This window comes from Hemibagrus wyckioides, linkage group LG06, assembly GCF_019097595.1.
Source record: "Hemibagrus wyckioides isolate EC202008001 linkage group LG06, SWU_Hwy_1.0, whole genome shotgun sequence".
NCBI classification, from domain to species: domain Eukaryota; kingdom Metazoa; phylum Chordata; class Actinopteri; order Siluriformes; family Bagridae; genus Hemibagrus; species Hemibagrus wyckioides.
The window spans coordinates 7,061,353-7,079,814 of NC_080715.1; the positions used below are offsets into that span (position 1 = coordinate 7,061,353).

General features: G+C 36.0%; 1 protein-coding gene across 2 annotated transcripts in view; it reads right to left on the bottom strand.

The window, feature by feature from the left end:
- Positions 1–18,462, bottom strand: part of ttn.2 (titin, tandem duplicate 2) — a 170,023-nt gene that overhangs the window by 89,530 nt on the left and 62,031 nt on the right. For both annotated transcript variants that reach the window (XM_058391673.1, XM_058391672.1), the window contains 14 exons: positions 17,924–17,950; positions 17,772–17,828; positions 17,629–17,679; positions 17,329–17,379; positions 16,871–16,942; positions 16,028–16,099; positions 15,743–15,823; positions 15,443–15,493; positions 14,840–15,058; positions 14,548–14,664; positions 2,888–2,962; positions 2,694–2,735; positions 2,335–2,400; positions 1,233–1,283 (listed from right to left, as the gene is read on the bottom strand). In XM_058391673.1, coding sequence (XP_058247656.1) covers positions 1,233–1,283; positions 2,335–2,400; positions 2,694–2,735; positions 2,888–2,962; positions 14,548–14,664; positions 14,840–15,058; positions 15,443–15,493; positions 15,743–15,823; positions 16,028–16,099; positions 16,871–16,942; positions 17,329–17,379; positions 17,629–17,679; positions 17,772–17,828; positions 17,924–17,950 — 1,032 coding nt within the window. The remainder of the gene's footprint in view (positions 1–1,232; positions 1,284–2,334; positions 2,401–2,693; positions 2,736–2,887; positions 2,963–14,547; positions 14,665–14,839; positions 15,059–15,442; positions 15,494–15,742; positions 15,824–16,027; positions 16,100–16,870; positions 16,943–17,328; positions 17,380–17,628; positions 17,680–17,771; positions 17,829–17,923; positions 17,951–18,462) is intronic.

The following is an 18,462-nucleotide window of genomic DNA, read 5'->3' on the forward strand; positions in this document are numbered from 1 at the left end:
GGTGATATTTCTAGTGGCTGCCGTTCCTTGGGTTCAGGAGCATCTTTTACTTCTGGTGATTCATCTGAAGGCTTCTTTTTGAAAGGCTTTAGCTGAACCTTCTCAGGTTCCTCATCTTGTTTTGGGATCCTCTTGCCTTTCCACGATGGTGTATCAGGCTCTTTTGCCTGTTCATCTTTTTTAGCTCTGTCAACAGGTTTACGTACAGCCTCATCTGGCTTCTTCTCATCAGGCTTTGGAGGCTCTGTTGTTTTCTTGGTGACCTCAGGTTCTTTGTGTACATCAGTCTTTTGGGGTTTTTCACCTTTCTCAAAAGTAATAGGCTCTCTGCCCTTTTTAAAAGATATAGGTTCTTTTTCTGTTGGTTCCTTTTTAGTGTCTTTCGCTGGTTCAGGCACTGGTTTTCCAGGCTTTTCAAAAGGTTTTAATTTAACTGTTTCTTGTTCTTTTGTTTCAGGTGGTAATTTCTTTACTTTCTTCAAAGCCAATCCAGGCTCCTCAGATATGTCTTGTTTTGGAATCTTTGCTTTTTTCTTCATTTCTGGCTTCTCCACCATTTCAACCTCTGTTTTTGTCTCTTCTGGTTCTTTAACAGGCTCCACTGGTGTAATTTTGTCTTTTTCAGGTCTTGTTATTTCAGTTCTCTTGATACGCTCATATTTTTCAAAATGCCTTTCAGCCTCATAACTCTCAGTAATTAAAACCTCAGTGGTAGCTTCAGCATAGATCTTTTTGCTTTCCTCGTGCTCTTCTGGTGAAGGCTTATATACCTTCTTCAGTTTCACTGTTTCTTGTTCCTCATGCTTTTCTTTGGAAATCCTTGTAACTTTCTTTAGAGTTGGCATTTCTAGCTTTTCTTCCTCAGGAATAAGAATTTTCCCTTCAGATTTGAAAATTTATGACATTATATACCGAACAAAAGCTGAACAAACAGAATCAAAACTCAACACAACAACCACAGTAACATGTAATCCAGATAATTTTGACATACAAAACTGGACATATAAAACTGGACATGACAAACCACATACATTAGGACCAAACAGAACGCAATATAATAGATGACATAATAGATATAATAGATGACAATACAACAAAAAACAAAAAACATAGTTCCACAACCTATGAGAAACATACCAAAAAGTATATTGAGATTTAGGTGCAGAATACAAAAAATGCAATTTCTAAAAAGATAGAAATATAACTGAAAACTATGACACTTTCAGTCTTACCTTTTTTCACTGGTGTGGGAGCAGGTGCAGAAACTGGTTCTTTTTCACCATCTGATTTAAAAAATATGGGCACATATTGTTAGATAAAGAGATGATAATAAAGGCAAAAAAAGATGGATGCATGTCAGTTGCATGCAGGCAGGGATATTGATTTATATTATAATGGCCACTTCACAAATGGACAATAAATCTTTAGAGGTTTTGCACAACATTTTAACAATGGTGCTTTACACTTTTAAGTGGTGTTCACTTAATACCTTTCACCAAAAAAGGAAGGAAGAAAGAAGAATTTTGAAATATAAGAGGATGACACAAGTATGGGTAAATTAACTGTGTTTAGTTTCCAAGATAATCCACTTTTGATACCTGTCGGTTGTTGCCCAAGATGTGTCTGTTTTTTTATTTGCAGTTGGTTTTGATGCGCTGGGTTCTGGTAATGTGGGTAGTTCAAAATAATTTAAAAGGAATGTCAGTTATATGTCTCAAGAATATCATATCTTCTGTTTATTCTGCTACCTGATTTTCTGTTTATTCTGCTACCTGTGTCTGTTATCTCCTTTTCCATGATCTTAAGATCTTCAGGCTTCTTCTTCTTCTTCACTTGAACTTAAGACATAGTGTAAACTAAGTTTAAGAATGCTTCAGACATATCTATAATGATATGATTATCCATGTATATAAGAATATTTTAAACCTCTGATGAGGCTAAGAGGTGGATAAAATAATTGTCAAAAATTATGCAAGTAGTACACAAAAGGTGCAACTCAGCTGACTTAAGAAGATTCTTATTTTGAAGAAAATACATCCCTACTGCTGGGGTTTAATGATGGAATTTCAGCAGGAGTGGTTGTCTGATGGCTTGGGTGATGTTTTGCAGTTGCTGCCTTCTCAGTTGTCGGTATGTTAAATTTTACAAAAACTCAGTTAAAATGTGAAGTGCAAAAGTGATATGAAGAAAACGAAGGCATTCAGACAAGCCAAGCAAAATATTTAGTACATAAGATGAGGCTCATGAGATTGAGATCATGTTAATAACATACAGAAAAATGAATTTAAGATGACTGAATGATTATTCAGTATTAATAAATAAAGCACCAACTACCTTCAACAGGAGGAACTTTCTTTGGTTGTGGCACAGCTGCAGGCTCAGGTGGTTCTTCTTTTTTAGCTGCACATCATTCAAAGTACGGAAAGATAAGTAAAGATCCTATTAACACAGTTTAATTTGCATGGCCACTCAGAGATAAGTTCCTGTCAGCTACACACAACCATGTATTCAAGTCATAAACACATATATACACAGACACACTATAAGACTGACAGAAAACACATTAATTCTTCTAAGAGAATGTACACATGTATGAAATGATAAAACACACATACAAAATATATATTAATAACTAATGGAAAATACTAACAAGAGGTGAGATTAAAGACAAGACAAGAGTAATATAAAAGTACCTTCAACTTTCTTTGCAGGCTCTGGAGTTGGTTTCTTTTCAACTGTGAAAAAGTATGGCCAGGTTATCAAGCCATATATTTGAAAAGCGATTTTCAGATTTTTAAGCAAAAAAAACAAAACAATTAAAAGAGACCAGAACAAAATAACACACTTTAAATAACAGCAAAATTGTCCAATCAAAAAATTTTTGTACCTTTGGGAACAATCTCCTCCTTTTTCGGAGGAATGGCTGGTTTTTCTGAAGGAGCTATCTTCTCTGGTTCAGGCACTTAAGAAGATTAATATAAAATAATGTTAGAAGTCATCACTACTTTAAAATATTAATGTGTGAAGCCACTGAGTGAACCAGCAGTGAGAATTTCATACAAGTGCAGTGACAAATACAGACAACATAAGGGAAAGTGATGGGAAAAGTTTGTTTGACAAAAAGGGCTTGTTTTTTACTAATAAAATAGTATTGTGTGATACAGCCACATTCAAAAGTGCATACGAACCGTGTTTTATTCACTCTGTTACACTAACAAGACACAGTGAGACTGTTTGATGACACAAAATTTCTTTGCAGGGTTAAATGTGCGCAAGAGTGGTTATAAGAGTTCTTGATACAAGAAACACGCAAGACGATATCTAATACCTCTCACACTTGCAGCTACTGGGAGAGTAAATTCATGATGTTGTATAAGATCCATCTTTGCGGTAGACTTTTCTTTGAGCATGCTTTCTTTATCTTCCAAAGAGGGGTCCACAAAGTCTTGAGTAAGTCTTTTACTGAATGGAAACTGTTCAGTTTTAAGAAATATAGCTTCAGAATCAGCCTTTGGTGTCTTAAAGGGTTTCAGTGGTTTAGTGAAATCATCTTCTTCAAAATCATCTTTCCATTTCAGAAGACCCTTAGGTAATTCACCGGTTTCAGTTGATGGTAATATTGTATCTGCTAATTGAAGAGATTTCTCCTCCTGAATGTATCGCTTATTTAAGTAAGAATTCTCCCTTTCAGTTTGCTCTTTGGCTTTGAATGGTTTCTTTTCATTCATTTCCATTTTTTCACTAATGCTAGTAATATGGTCCAGTTGTGTAATATCCTTCCCATCACATGGCAAGGGCTCAGTCTTGCGATCAGAAACTCTCAATATTAATGACCCATCTTTTTTTGACAAAGCTGGAATATTTAATGGTAAAGGTGCTTCTTTACCAAGGTGCTTTTTGTCTTTAGGTTGTACAGTTTTGGACAAGTTGTTGGTTTCTCTCTCTCCTTCTAACAGTATTAACTCTACTTTACCTGGAATTCCTCCCTTGTTTTTGTCTCCTGCAGAGGATGATTTCTTGATTTCTTTTATATCTTGTTTGATAGGTTGCACAGAGTGGTCCTGTGTAAGCATCATTTGATAACTCACTTTAGGAATGTTCAATTCTTCTGAAACAAAGTTGCCACCAAAGGTGTCTAACTCAGGCTGACTTTTTGCCTCTGTAGAATGAATCTCTTTGAAAGAGGTTTCTACTGTGAGCCTTTCTGGTCCCTCATGTACATCTTCTTCCATAAGAAAAGATTTCTGCACTTTAGTCAATATAATATCCTTATTAGAAGATACTGATTCCTCCCTTAATGGTCCATGATCTTTTGAGAAAACTTGACTGATTAATGGTGAAGGCACTTTTTTCAAATGTATACCTTCTTTGTAAGATTCATAGTCTTCAGGTTGAGAAGTTTGGGGGACTTTTCGGCTTTGGTTGTCAGTTTCTGAAAGTATTGGTACTTCTTCATATTGAACATCTCTCTTTTTCATGTCTTCTGCAAAATTTGTTAATGTCTTGATTTCTTTCTCTGCTTGTTTAATAGGTTGTACAGATTTTTCCTGTGTAGACTTCATTTTATATCTTAGTTTAGGAGGGGTTAATTCTTTTGTGACTGCATTACTATCAAAGGTGTCTAACTCAGGCTGAGTTTTTGCCTCTGTAGAATGAATCTTTTTGAAAGAGGTTTCTGCTGTGGGCCTTTCTGGTCCCTCATGTACATCTTCTTCCATATGAAAAGATTTCTGCACTTTCGTAAAGATAATATCCTTATTAGAAGATACTGATTCCTCCATTAATGGCCCATGATCTTTTGAGAAAGCTTGACTGATTAATGGCGAAGGCACTTTTTTCAAAGGTATACCTTTTTTGTAAGATTCATAGTCTTCAGGTTGTGAAGTTTGGGGGACTTTTGGGGTTTGGCTGTCAGCTTCTGATAGTATTGGTTCTTCTTCACCTCGAACATCTCTCTTTTTTATGTCTTCTGCAAAATGAGTTAAAGTTTTGATTTCTTTCTCTGCTTGTTTAATAGGTTGCACAGATTTTTCCTGTGTAGACTTCATTTGATATCTTAGTTTGGGAGGAGTTAATTCTTTTGTGACTGCATTACTATCAAAGGTGTCTAACTCAGGCTGACTTTTTGCCTCTGTAGAATGAATCTTTTTGAAAGAAGTTTTTGCTGTGGGCCTTTCTGGTCCCTCATGTACATCTTCTTCCATATGAAAAGATTTGGGCACTTCAGTAAAGATAATATCATAATTAGAAGATACTGTTTCCTCCCGTAAATGACCATGGTCTTTTGAGAAAGCTTGACTGATTAATGGCGAAGGCACTTTTTTCAAAGGTATACCTTTTTTGTAAGATTCATAGTCTTCAGGTTGTGAAGTTTGGGGGACTTTTGGGGTTTGGCTGTCAGCTTCTGATAGTATTGGTTCTTCTTCACCTCGAACATCTCTCTTTTTTATGTCTTCTGCAAAATGAGTTAAAGTTTTGATTTCTTTCTCTGCTTGTTTAATAGGTTGCACAGATTTTTCCTGTGTAGACTTCATTTGATATCTTAGTTTGGGAGGAGTTAATTCTTTTGTGACTGCATTACTATCAAAGGTGTCTAACTCAGGCTGACTTTTTGCCTCTGTAGAATGAATCTTTTTGAAAGAAGTTTTTGCTGTGGGCCTTTCTGGTCCCTCATGTACATCTTCTTCCATATGAAAAGATTTGGGCACTTCAGTAAAGATAATATCATAATTAGAAGATACTGTTTCCTCCCGTAAATGACCATGGTCTTTTGAGAAAGCTTGACTGATTAATGGTGAAGGCACTTTTTTCAAAGGTATACCTTCTTTGTAAGATTCATAGTCTTCAGGTTGAGAAGTTTGGGGGACTTTTGGGGTTTGGTTGTCAGCTTCTGAAAGTATTGGTTCTTCTTCACCTCGAACATCTCTCTTTTTCATGTCTTCTGCTAAATGAGTTACCTTCTTGATTACTTTCTCTGCTTGTTTAATAGGTTGCACAGATTTTTCCTGTGTAGACTTCCTTTGATATCTTAGTTTGGGAGGAGTTAATTCTTTTGTGACTGCATTACTATCAAAGGTGTCTAACTCAGGCTGACTTTTTGCCTCGGTTGAATGAATCTTTTTGAACGAAGTTTCTGCTGTGGGCCTTTCTGTTCCCTCATGTTTATCTTTTTCCATATGAAAAGATTTGTGCACTTTAGTCAATATAATATCTTTATTAGAAGATACTGATTCCTCCCGTAAATGCCCATGGTCTTTTGAGAAAGCTTGACTGATTAATGGTGAAGACACTTTTTTCAAAGGTATACCTTCTTTGTAAGATTCATAGTCTTCAGGTTGTGAAGTTTGGGGGACTTTTGGGGTTTGGTTGTCAGCTTCTGAAAGTATTGGTTCTTCTTCACCTCGAACATCTCTCTTTTTCATGTCTTCTGCTAAAAGAGTTACCTTCTTGATTACTTTCTCTGCTTGTTTAATAGGTTGCACAGATTTTTCCTGTGTAGACTTCCTTTGATATCTTAGTTTGGGAGGAGTTAATTCTTTTGTGACTGCATTACTATCAAAGGTGTCTAACTCAGGCTGACTTTTTGCCTCTGTCGAATGAATCTTTTTGAACAAAGTTTCTGCTGTGGGCCTTTCTGTTACCTCATGTTCATCTTCTTCCATATGAAAAGATTTCTGCACTTTAGTCAATATAATATCTTTATTAGAAGATACTGATTCCTCCCTTAATGGCCCATGGTCTTTTGAGAAAGCTTGACTGATTAATGGTGAAGGCACTTTTTTCAGAGGTATACCTTCTTTGTAAGATTCATAGTCTTCAGGTTGTGAAGTTTGGGGGACTTTTGGGGTTTGGCTGTCAGCTTCCGAAAGTATTGGTTCTTCTTCACCTCGAACATCTCTCTTTTTCATGTCTTCTGCTAAATGAGTTAAAGTTTTGATTTCTTTCTCTGCTTGTTTAATAGGTTGCACAGATTTTTCCTGTGTAGACTTCATTTGATATCTTAGTTTGGGAGGAGTTAATACTTTTGTGACTGCATTACGATCAAAGGTGTCTAACTCAGGCTGACTTTTTGCCTCTGTAGAATGAATCTTTTTGAAAGAAGTTTTTGCTGTGGGCCTTTCTGGTCCCTCATGTACATCTTCTTCCATATGAAAAGATTTGGGCACTTCAGTAAAGATAATATCATAATTAGAAGATACTGTTTCCTCCGGAAAATGAGTTAATTTCTTGATTTCTTTCTCTGCTTGGTTGATAGGTTGCACAGATTTGTCCTGTGTCCTGTGTTCCTCCTTCATTTGATATCTTAGTTTAGAAGTGGTTAATTCTTTTGTGACATTGTTACTGTCATTGTCACTGTCTATTTCAGGCCGACTTTTTGCCATTTTAAAGTGAATCCTGCTGAAAGAGGATTCTGCTGTGGAACTTTCTAGTCCCTCATGTACATCTTCCTCCAGATGGGAAGATTTGTACACTTTAGCTAAAGTAATATCCTTATTGGGAGATATAGATTTCTCCCTTATTGACACATGATCTTTTGAGAAAGCTTGAACCATTAATGGTGAAGTTTCGCCTTTCAAAGGCCTACCCCCTTTGTAAGATTTATAGTCTTGAGGTTTTACAATTTTGGAGATTTTTTGGGTCTTGCTTTGTATTGGTACTTCTTCACCTCGAACACCTCTCTCTTTCAGGTCTTCTGAAAAATGTGATGTCTTGGTTTCTTTTAAAGCTTGTTTGATAGGTTGCACAGAGTGGTCCTGTGTTTGCTTCATTAGATATATATCTTTTTTAATGTTTAATGCCTCTGAAACAACTTCAAATGTGCCTGTTTCAGACTGACTTTTTTCTATGGAATTATCTGGTCCCTCACAGACATCTACCTCCAGATGGAAAGATTTTTGCACTTTAGCAAAAGCGATCTCCTTGTTGGGAGATACAGATTCCTCATTTAATGAAACACTGTCTCTCAGAGGAGTGATATGTGTCAGTTTAGTAAGTGCATCATCCTTTTCACGTTGTTCTCTAAATTCGAAGTTGATTTCTTCACTTTTAGCAGGTGTATCTCCAATAGGTTTATCATCTACATATTTCGGCAACAAAACACTGTCAGGGGACACAGCATCTATTTTTTCATTAGAAACTTGAGGATGGCTAATCATTTTAGTATTTCTTTTAGTTTCTTCCACTGGTAAATATGGCTGAAAAGATTTAATGATTTTGGTGTCATCACAAATAGATAATGGACTGTCTCTGCATAGCGCACACTCTTCTAGTACTGTTTGCTCAATTTCTTTTGGAAGCCAAAATTCAGTCTGTTTAAGGCTTTCTGTTTTTGTTGTGTCCAGAGGTTTTTCATCATCTCTTATTCTGCTCCGAATATCTGTCTGACTGTCTGCCTTGAGAATAGGAGACAACCTGTATTTGTGAGGAATATATTGCCTTTCATCTTTAGATTGTGTATCTTCCAAACTGGGTTTATGTTTTAGATCTGCTGGCTTACCAGTCTGAGCAGTTGTCTCAGATTTGGTGTCTCTAGATTTGACCCTGCTGAATGGCTGGACATCACCAGTTACTAATGCCTGATCTGCTAGTTCTGCTGAAGCTATATTTTTTGCCAATGGTATATCTCTTTTTGATGTTACCAAAATGTCCCTTAGATTAAAATCAGAGTAAATCTTATCCTCAGATGATGCTTGACTTTTGCAGCCTATATTTTCAGGTTTTTTAACATCAACCAAGGAGTATAATGTCCTTTCTGACCTAGTCTCCTGTCTTTCATGATCCTTCACTGGTACATCAATATTCTTCTGAATATCCTCCGCCTTACTATGTTCCCCTTCTTCTTGTTCCATACTTCTAGTAATATTTAAAAGGTTCTCTAATTGTGGGTATCGCTTAGCTGTAGTAGTGCTGCTTTTTCTTTCTGAAATATCCATGGCTTTCCTTATACCTTTATCTTTTTGGATAATGTCTTTTCCAGTCTTTTGAATATTTTTCATTTTATCACCAACAGACTCTACTTTAGAAGATTTGTGCTTTATATGTTCCTGTGCAAGTTTTCCTTTCTTATTATCACTCTGATTGTCTGATGAGTTTATATTACTAAGATTTTGGAAAGGAATTTGACGATCTTCACTGACATGTCCATGGAAAATGTCTTCTTCCACGGTATCCATCAGTTCTCTCTTTATGGACTTGTGTTTATTAATATGTGCCCCCTCTTCAGTGTGTTTGTCTTCACTTTTTCTCTCACAGGACACTTCTTTTGGCTGTTGAGGGTCTTCTCCATAAGAAGAATTCTTCATCATAAGTGGCATGAATGGTATGTTCTCTGTAAACCCCAGAGACTGAACATTTGTCTGAAGATTCAAAGAAGATGCTTGGAGTTCTGAGACGTTATCCAGAAGAAAATAAAGCGTTTTTAAGAGACATATATACGACACGTTGTCAAAAATATTTGATGTATTTTTCTACAAGCTTGATAAGACTAGTTTAAAACCAAAGCCAAATTTCACAATATTGAAATAAGTCATTATAAAGTAGCTATGGGTCAAAATACCTCTTTCGGTTGGTGTCATTTCAGCTGTAACAATAGATTTGGGTAAGACTGCTTCTGGTCTCATGCTGACATGTGTATCTTTAAAGGACAGTTAAAGTTTTATTTGATAAATTACTTACATATTCAGATTCCTAAGAAAAAATTCCAAATGATTTATAACAGACTATACTAATGTAAAGATCAGCAAAGACTCATGGTTGAAATATAGGATCCAACTTGTACTATTACACACTCCTTTGCACTGTTATTTTATTAAAGATGGTGTTTTCTGTCATTTTAAAAATAAATAGATGAATAAACTTGTTTTGATCATTTGCTACAGTATATGTGCTCAAATTATTACATTAACAGACAATTTTTTTTGGTCTGTGGAATTCTCACTTTTGCATGGGTCACTTAAAAACAAAGTACAAACACACACACACATGCAATTTACAGCAAAAGAACAGAGAATGAAAATCAAGAGGTTAATGAAGATAAAGATGTTTAAAGCTCATGCTCTACCTTGGGCTTGTTTGACTTTCTCTGGAGAGACAAGAATTGAATCCAGCTTTCTTGGTAGCTCTTCTTTTGGCTCCGAAAGAACTTAAAAGATTTAAATTGCTATTAGGTGCACTATCAAGAAAGATGTATAAGAAATCAATACAGATACACAGATAACATTTAAGATACCATTCTTGCGAATGAAAAGCATTTAAGATTTTGGACAAAAGAAAAAGAAAAGGAGAGGAAAAAAGGATATTGACACAGGCTTATACCCAGTAAAGAGCAGGGTTTTGTATGCCTGATTAAGAATATGAACACGTAAGACAACATGTAATGTGGAATAGTAAAGATTTACATTTAAAGAGTTCATATTAAGAAAAGCAGGTAAAGAATGAAGATAAGAAAGATAAGGCATTAACTGCCATTGTACCTTTTGCAGCAGCAACACCTTTTTGGATAACTTCTGTGTCATCCTTTGCAGGAATAAGAGTATGCTCTTTCTTATGAGGCACAAATTCCTTTTTCTTCAAAGAAGTAGCAGTTTTTTGTTTAGATGGAACATCTTCCACCACTTCAGTTTTAATTCCAGGAATTATAAGCTGAGGTTCTTGTTCAGAAGTAGCAACTTCAATTTTCATAGATACAAGTTTTTCAGGCACAGCTGTTATTAAATCTGTCTTTTGTGACACTTCTTTCTTTGGAGTTATAAGATATATCTCCTTTCCAATATCAGGTGTCATATCATGTTTTTGCGGTGTTAATTCCACTTCTTTAGAAGATAAATCAATTTTCTTTTTTACTAGAACCTGTTCAGTTTCTTTTGGTTCTATTTTTGGTTCTTGTGTTACAATTGGCTGTTGAAGAGCAACATCTTGTTCTTTAGAACTTCTTTCTTCCTTGTCTTCTACTTTTGGCACAGGAGTTTCCTTCAACTTATGAGTTTTCAATTTGTCTTCAGAAGTTAAGATATGTCTCTTCTTCTTTAGTGGAATTACGTCCTTTTCCTCTATTTTTGACACAGGTGCTACCTTAAGTTCTTGAGCCTCAGTTTCTCCCTCAGAAGTTAAGACAAATTCCTTCTTTATAAGTGGAATACTTTTTTCTGGTTTTGTTAAAGGTTCTACCTTAAATTTGTGAAGGACCTTTTTCTCCTCAGCAGTTAAGAAAATTTCCTTCTTTTTAAGGGGACTGCTTTCCTTTTCCTCTATAATCGGTACAGGCACTACCTTAGGCTCTTCATGGACATGTACCCCCTCAGAAATTGATAAAATTTCCTTTGTCTTAGGTGGAATACCTTCCTTTTTCTCTATAATTGATACGGGCACATCCTTAGGCTCTTTAAGGACCAGTTCTTCCACAGAAGTTAAGAAAAGTTCCTTCTTCTTAAGTGGAATACCTTCCTTTTCCTCTATAAGTGGTACAGGCACTACTCTAGGCTCTTGAAGGACCATTTCTTCCTCAGAAAATAGGACAAATTCCCTCTTTATATGTGGAATACTTTTTTCTGTTTTGGGGACATGTTCTTCCTTAAGTTCTTGAAAGACCATCTCTTCCTCAGAAGTTAAGAAAAATTCTTTCTTCTTAAGTGGAATGCCTTCCTTTTTCTCTATAATTGATACAGGTACTACCTTAGGCTCTTTAAGGACCATTTCTTCCTCAGAAGTTATGAAAATTTCCTTTTTCTTAAGTGGAACACCTTCCTTTTTCTCTAAAAGTGGTAGAGGCACTACTCTAGGCTCTTTACAGATCATCTCTTCCTTAGATTTTGAGACAAATTCCTTCTTTGTAGAGGGAATGTCCTCTATTTTCTCTGGTTTCAGCACAGATGTTGCCTTCACTGATTGTGGTGCCATTGTTTTATCTTCAGAAATTAAGATAATTTCTTTTTTCTTAAGTTCTGTAACGTCCCTTTTGTCTGTTTTTGGTGCAAGATCTACCTTAAGTTCTTGAAAGACCATTTCTGTCACTGAAGATAAGGCACCTGTCTTTTCTTCTATTTTTGACAAAGGTACTTCCTTCAGTATGTGAGACACCATTACTTCTTCAGTAGCTAAAGCTAATCCTTTCTTTTCATGTAGAATATCTTGCTTGACATCTGTCTTAGGCATGGTTGTTATTTCTGTTTGTTCTTTTTTAGGTGAAATGACTTCTTGCTTATCAGAACTTATTTCCCCTTCTTCTGGTTTTAGCCTAAGAGAAACTTCATCTTTCATTTTTGCTGTCTTCTGAGAAATCTTGGGTTGCTTGAGATCTGTTTTAGGTAAAACAGTATCTTTTGGTTTGTCATACTGATCCTCTGGCTTAGAGTCAGACACAATTTCTGTCCTGAACCATGAGGTTTCTTCTTTGCCTTTTTGTGCAGGTATGTATGATGGAATCTCTGGCTTCTTGAAAGGTTCTTGCACTTTAAGAAAACATTGAAATTAAAAAGAATTCTTCTACTGGGCACCACACTCTTCAGTACTATAAGAGTTTGGCAATGCAAATGTTAATGTTTGTCATGCCAGTAAAGCATGAATCTGAATTTGAAAGAGTGTTGAACACAAAAACAAGAACAAGAAACAGGACAAACACAATAATTCAACAAAGCGCCACTGGTTTTCAATAAGAGCGTGGCTAATAAGAGGACAAAATGACACAGACACATGCACAGAAGAAGATCTACTGATATAAGTCATGACTTAATACCTTTTTGAAGAGATACTTCCTTCGGAACCACAGTGGCTGGTTCTGGTTTAGTAGGCACTGCTTGTAGTGCTTCTGGATGAGTTCGTTTTGGTTTCTCTTCCTCCACATGAACTTAAAATGACACACATTGTGGTTTTATGTCACACTTAAAGATTAAACATAAAACAGGCAGAGTGACAAAAGATATGCTTCAAAATCAGAAGCTAGACAAACTCACAGCATCAGACAGTAGGTAAAGACACTAGACATTATGCAACTAAGAAAGAATCACTAAGAGACAAAAACTACCTTTTGGTAGAAGTGGCTCAGGTTTCTTCTCTGGTGTAGGTTTCTCTGGCTTGACTTCAAGTTTAAGCAGAGGCTTAACTTCAGGTTTGGCTTCAGGCTTAACCTCAAGTTTAGGTTCAGGTTTGACCTCAGGTTTAGGCTCAGGTTGAATCTTAGGTTTGGGCTCTGGCTTAACCTCAAGTTTAGGTTCAGGTTTGACCTCAGGTTTAGGCTCAGGTTTAACCTTAGGTTTGGGCTCAGGCTTAACCTCAGGTTTAGGTTCAGGTTTGACCTCAGGTTTGACCTTAGGTTTGGGCTCTGGCTTAACCTCAGGTTTAAGTTCAGGTTTGACCTCAGGTTTAGGCTCAGGTTTAACCTTAGGTTTGGGCTCTGGCTTAACCTCAGGTTTAGGTTCTAGCTTGATCTCAGGTTTTGTCTCAGGCTTAATCTTGGGTTTGGATTCTGGCTTAATCTCTGGTTTAGGTTCAGGTTTGATCTCAGGTTTAACCTCAGGCATAACCTTTGGTTTGGGCTCTGGCTTAACCTCAGGTTTAACTTCAGGTTTGATCTCAGGTTTAACCTCAGGCATAACCTTTGGTTTGGGCTCTGGCTTAACCTCAGGTTTAGCTTCAGGTTTGATCTCAGGTTTAACCTCAGGCATAACCTTTGGTTTGGGCTCTGGCTTAACCTCAGGTTTAGGTTCAGGTTTGATCTCAGGTTTAACCTCAGGCAAAACCTTTGGTTTGGGCTCTGGCTTAATCTCAGGTTTAGCTTCAGGTTTGATCTCACGTTTAACCTTAGGCATAACCTTTGGTTTGGGCTCTGGCTTAACCTCAGGTTTAGGTTCAGGTTTGACCTCAGGTTTACGTTCAGTCTTAAGATCATCCTTGACCTCCAATGTGGACTCAACAGGTGTAAATTTGGGTTTAGGTATTTGAGGTACAGGTGTTATGTCCTTGGGTTCAGGAACAGCTTCTGTTTTCCTCTCTTCTTTGTCTTCTTTTGCTTTAGGGACAGGTGTGATGTCTTTCCTGAACAATGCTATTTCTTCTTTTACCTCCTCTTTCTCTGCAGGTATGTATGAGGGAATCTTTGGCTTCTTGGAAGGTTCTTGAACTTTGAAAGAACATTTAAGTTTAGCACAATGCTTTAAGAAAGCACTGTCTTAAGAATTTTAACACAATCAGTATAAAATCATAAAGGAGAGAAGATATTCACACCATGATTCACAAGATTACTCTTCGTGTAATATTAGAGTATACTGTCTGAATGACAATAACTAATGTTGTTAGTTGTTGATGTCACATGCATTTAATGATTGTTCGTTTGATTTCATTCAACATTGTTTAAACAATTGGCTTTACTTCTTTGATGTATTTACTTTTTATATAGAAGAATTCTTTTTGAGAAGAAAATAAGATAAGTCAACAAGCAGCCACTAAAAAATACCAACCCAACTGCTTCCCCCATAAGAGCGTGGCTGATACAATCAAACCAACCCAGGCACATTTATAGCAGGCCATTCACATACAACTATCATGTACTAATACCTTTTCGTGGGACAACATCCTTTGGAACCACAGTAACTTGAGCTGGTTCTGGTTTGGTTGGTACCATCTTTGGTGGTTCTGGTTCGGTTGGTTTTGGTTTCTTTAACTCCAGTGGAACTTTAAAGCAGATTATTTGTTTTTTAATTCACAATTCATAAAATCAGACACTCTCTGACAAAGAAGATTCACTTCCAAAGTGGAAGTAGGACAAACAAGACAAGTCAACATGTAGCATCATACAGGTTTAAAGCACACAAAAACAGAGCAGTAAGCTTGCGTGACAAAAAACTACCTTTGGCTGGAAGTGGTTCAATTTCCTTTGGTGCTACAGGCTTTGGTTCAGGTTTTGGTACAGGCTTTGGTTCAGGCTTTGGCTCTAGCTTCTTTTCCGGTGTAGGCTCTGGTACGGTCTTCACCTTGGGCTCTGGTTTAATTTCAGGTACTGATGGAGGTTTTGGTGTAGGTTCTTTGGGCTTAGGCTCTGGTACCACAGGTACTACAGCTTCTGGCACTTTATTATACAACACACAATGTTAAGAAGCTGTAAGAATTTTGGAAAGAATAAGAATACAGGAAAAATACTTGTTCCATATATCAGATAAGAGACCTCGACATTAAATGTGACAAAACTGTTCACAACACAACATCAAAAACTATATAACAGATTACTTAAAAACTATACAGATCAGAATAAGAACAGAACCACAAAATGAATATTATTATAACACTTCAAATAATTCCACTTTGTTCTGACAGACAGAAAAAGACAACACTGTGTATGTCACAGCGGACTGTGTACAAAAACATGAAACAAAGATACAGCAGAAATATAAATGCAACAAAAAACTATACACATCCTATTTGAATAGTAGAAGTTAAAAGAGTGGACAAATACCTTTCTCTGGGGCAGGCTGAGTTGGCTGAGGAGTAGGAACCTCTTCATATTCTTTTAAGATATCGACAATAGAAATTCAAAGAAACAATTCATTCAAATTAAGAAAAGAACAACATTTTTAACACTTGTATTTCAAACATACAAATATCTTAGGACAAACACTAGGATTAACAAGATAAAGAGCTAAAATATAAAATTTGACATAAATTCACACGTCATGCAAAGAACAAATCTGACAAAATAAAACTGAAAAAACAGCAGCAAAACTATAACATGAATAATTGACATTAACCAAATTACCTTCTGTAGGGCGAAACTCTTTTGGTTCTTCCACTTTGTATGGTATTACTTTTTCATCTTTGGGTTTCTTTGCTTCGGGTACTTGAAAATGTTTGCCGATATATTTTTATTATTAGTTATGAAGGATCGTGCATTTAATGTAGTCAAAGACAAACAAAGCAAGAGGTAAGAATAAAAAAAAAAGGTACTCAAGATACTGAAGAAAAAGACCCAAAAACTTGCAACATTTGATTTGGTTGTTTACAACATTTTGCCATACAACATAAAAGGGAGACCTTTGTATACCTTTTATTGGTGCTTCTATCTTTTCCTCAACTGGTGTAGGTTTCTCCTGTGGTTCCTCAACCATCTCAGGAACTTAAAAACAATCAATACATTAGATAAAATCTAAAACTTTACGTTACAAAGCAGTCTTGCATGAGCACTGTTAATAAATTATTGAGATGGCCACAATTACATGTTTATATTTTAGGTTTTACAGACAGACAAAACTTAGAACAAATAACATAAAAAAGAAAGAATAGCATCAAGAGTGACAGTAAGCCAAAAATGTAGCACATATGATAGTGTATATTCAAACAAAACAAATAGAAGGATGTTAACTAGACATACGAGACAGAGACAGAAGTTCACATAAGCATGTTCGCTAGGGATGCGTTGACATTGATACTGGTTTTTCGGGTGTTGGGCTAATACCATGCTCATTAACTCACACTTATAAAACCCGAAACCATGTGATATCATGAAATGACAATATTGGGCGTATTTCATGTCTAAGGATCAAAGCAAAGCAGATTACAAATTTCAAAGATTGCTCTGTGAAAATATCAAGAGGAATACAAGTAAGCTGAATCAACAAGCATATTATGGCCATCAAAATGTATTTTTATAGATCAGTATTTTTAATATAGCTTGATTGCCATAATTTGCACACACGGAGGCATACATGAGGGTGGAGCAGTGAGGCTAGAATGCAGAAAACTGGAGCAAAAACAGAACAAAGACTTCATTGCTAACATTATAAGGCATAACCTAACATGAACAGAGCTAATTAAAATTTTCTGTGAGATCCATGATTGACAATCATGTACATCTCTAACACCAACTTTTTTTAAATCACTTTGGTACCTTTGGTCGGGACGACTTCTCTCACTCCGAGTGCCTTCTTCTCAACAACCTCTTCCACAGGAATTCTTGGAACTGTTAGGACAGAAAATGGACTTAGAACAATGGGAAATGTTTTAGATAAGGACTTGGATAACATGGAATAAGACAAACATGTACACAATGATGAAGCACAAATGACGCATAAGTAAGATCAAGAGGGCCATCTCTATGATGATACACAGAAAAGAGGAAACACATCACATAAACATAAACAAGGACAAACATACATCTAGAAAAGAACCCAGTGTAAATTTCTTTTTTGAAAACACTATGGACAATAATTAGACAAACACAAACGTGAATCCTGTAAGTAAAGAAATTGATGGAACAAACACATAATTTTGGTGAAAACCTAAGATGGTTAGTTTGTGGTTCTGAATTAAAACAAATGGATGAGAATGAAAAATTCTCAATGATACCTGTAACAGAGATTTCCTCTACTATCCTTTCTTCTGTTCTGTATTCATACTCTGGTGAAGGATGACAGTTTATTGGAAATGTTTAACATAGTAAGGAACGAGATAAATCATTAACATCATTTTAGTTTTTAAATTTGGTGATGTTAATTGGTTATTTCTCAACAATTTCCCAAAGATAATGCACACATATCATATAAATTATTTATATAAATATGAATATAGTGGATAAGCAGATGAGGGTGATTTTTGTTAATATTGATGTGGTCTATTTTAGTGGGTGAGCTTAAGTATCTGATATACCTTGAATTTCCATCTTTTCTTCATAATGATAATATTCGATAGATGATTCAGCTTTCAGAAATAAAGTATCAAATTAGTCAGGGTAGGTTCATCAGATTTTCGATAAATTAAGAGCTAAATTTATATTCATGTCCCTGTCTTACCTTCAACAGCAAATGCAGATGGTGCTTCAGGGACTTGTATTGATGAATCAGGAATATCTAGAGAGTTTTAAATATAATTGGAATATGTCGGATTCGGATTAATTAATTTACTACATAATGGTATAATGGGCTCTTTCAACTAAAATACTTACCATATGGTACCCTTCCTACATCAATGTCTGTGAAAGGAGGTACAGTAAAATAGTGTTAAACATAAATGAATGGGAATAGGCACTGTCTCTGAATACTAGCAGTTGCTAACAGTTTTTTACAAACCTTTCCCTGAGAGGTAAAGCTCTGCTGTGCTTTTGGCTTCGCCCCTGGGTTCCAATCTGACAATCACTGAATATACGCCTAAAGAATTTTTTATCAGATTAGTTGTGTCTGTTTTTAAACGAATATTAAGATGAAAATCTGAGAGAAAAAAGAATCCAGCAGGATTTCAGCTGGACAAACCTTCATCTTCTGAGGTTACATTGCGGATGATCATAAAGTGCCGTCGACCTTCGCTCCTGAATGTGTATTTGGGGCTTTCTTTTAGCTCCCATATATCCTTGTACCATGTTACAATTGCATTGTCAAAGGACACTTCACATTCAAACGTTGCAGACTGTCGTTCCCGAACCACAATGTTCTGGATGCGTTTAGTGAAATGTATTTGCTCTGCTAAAGAGAGATTACGCAAGTTTGA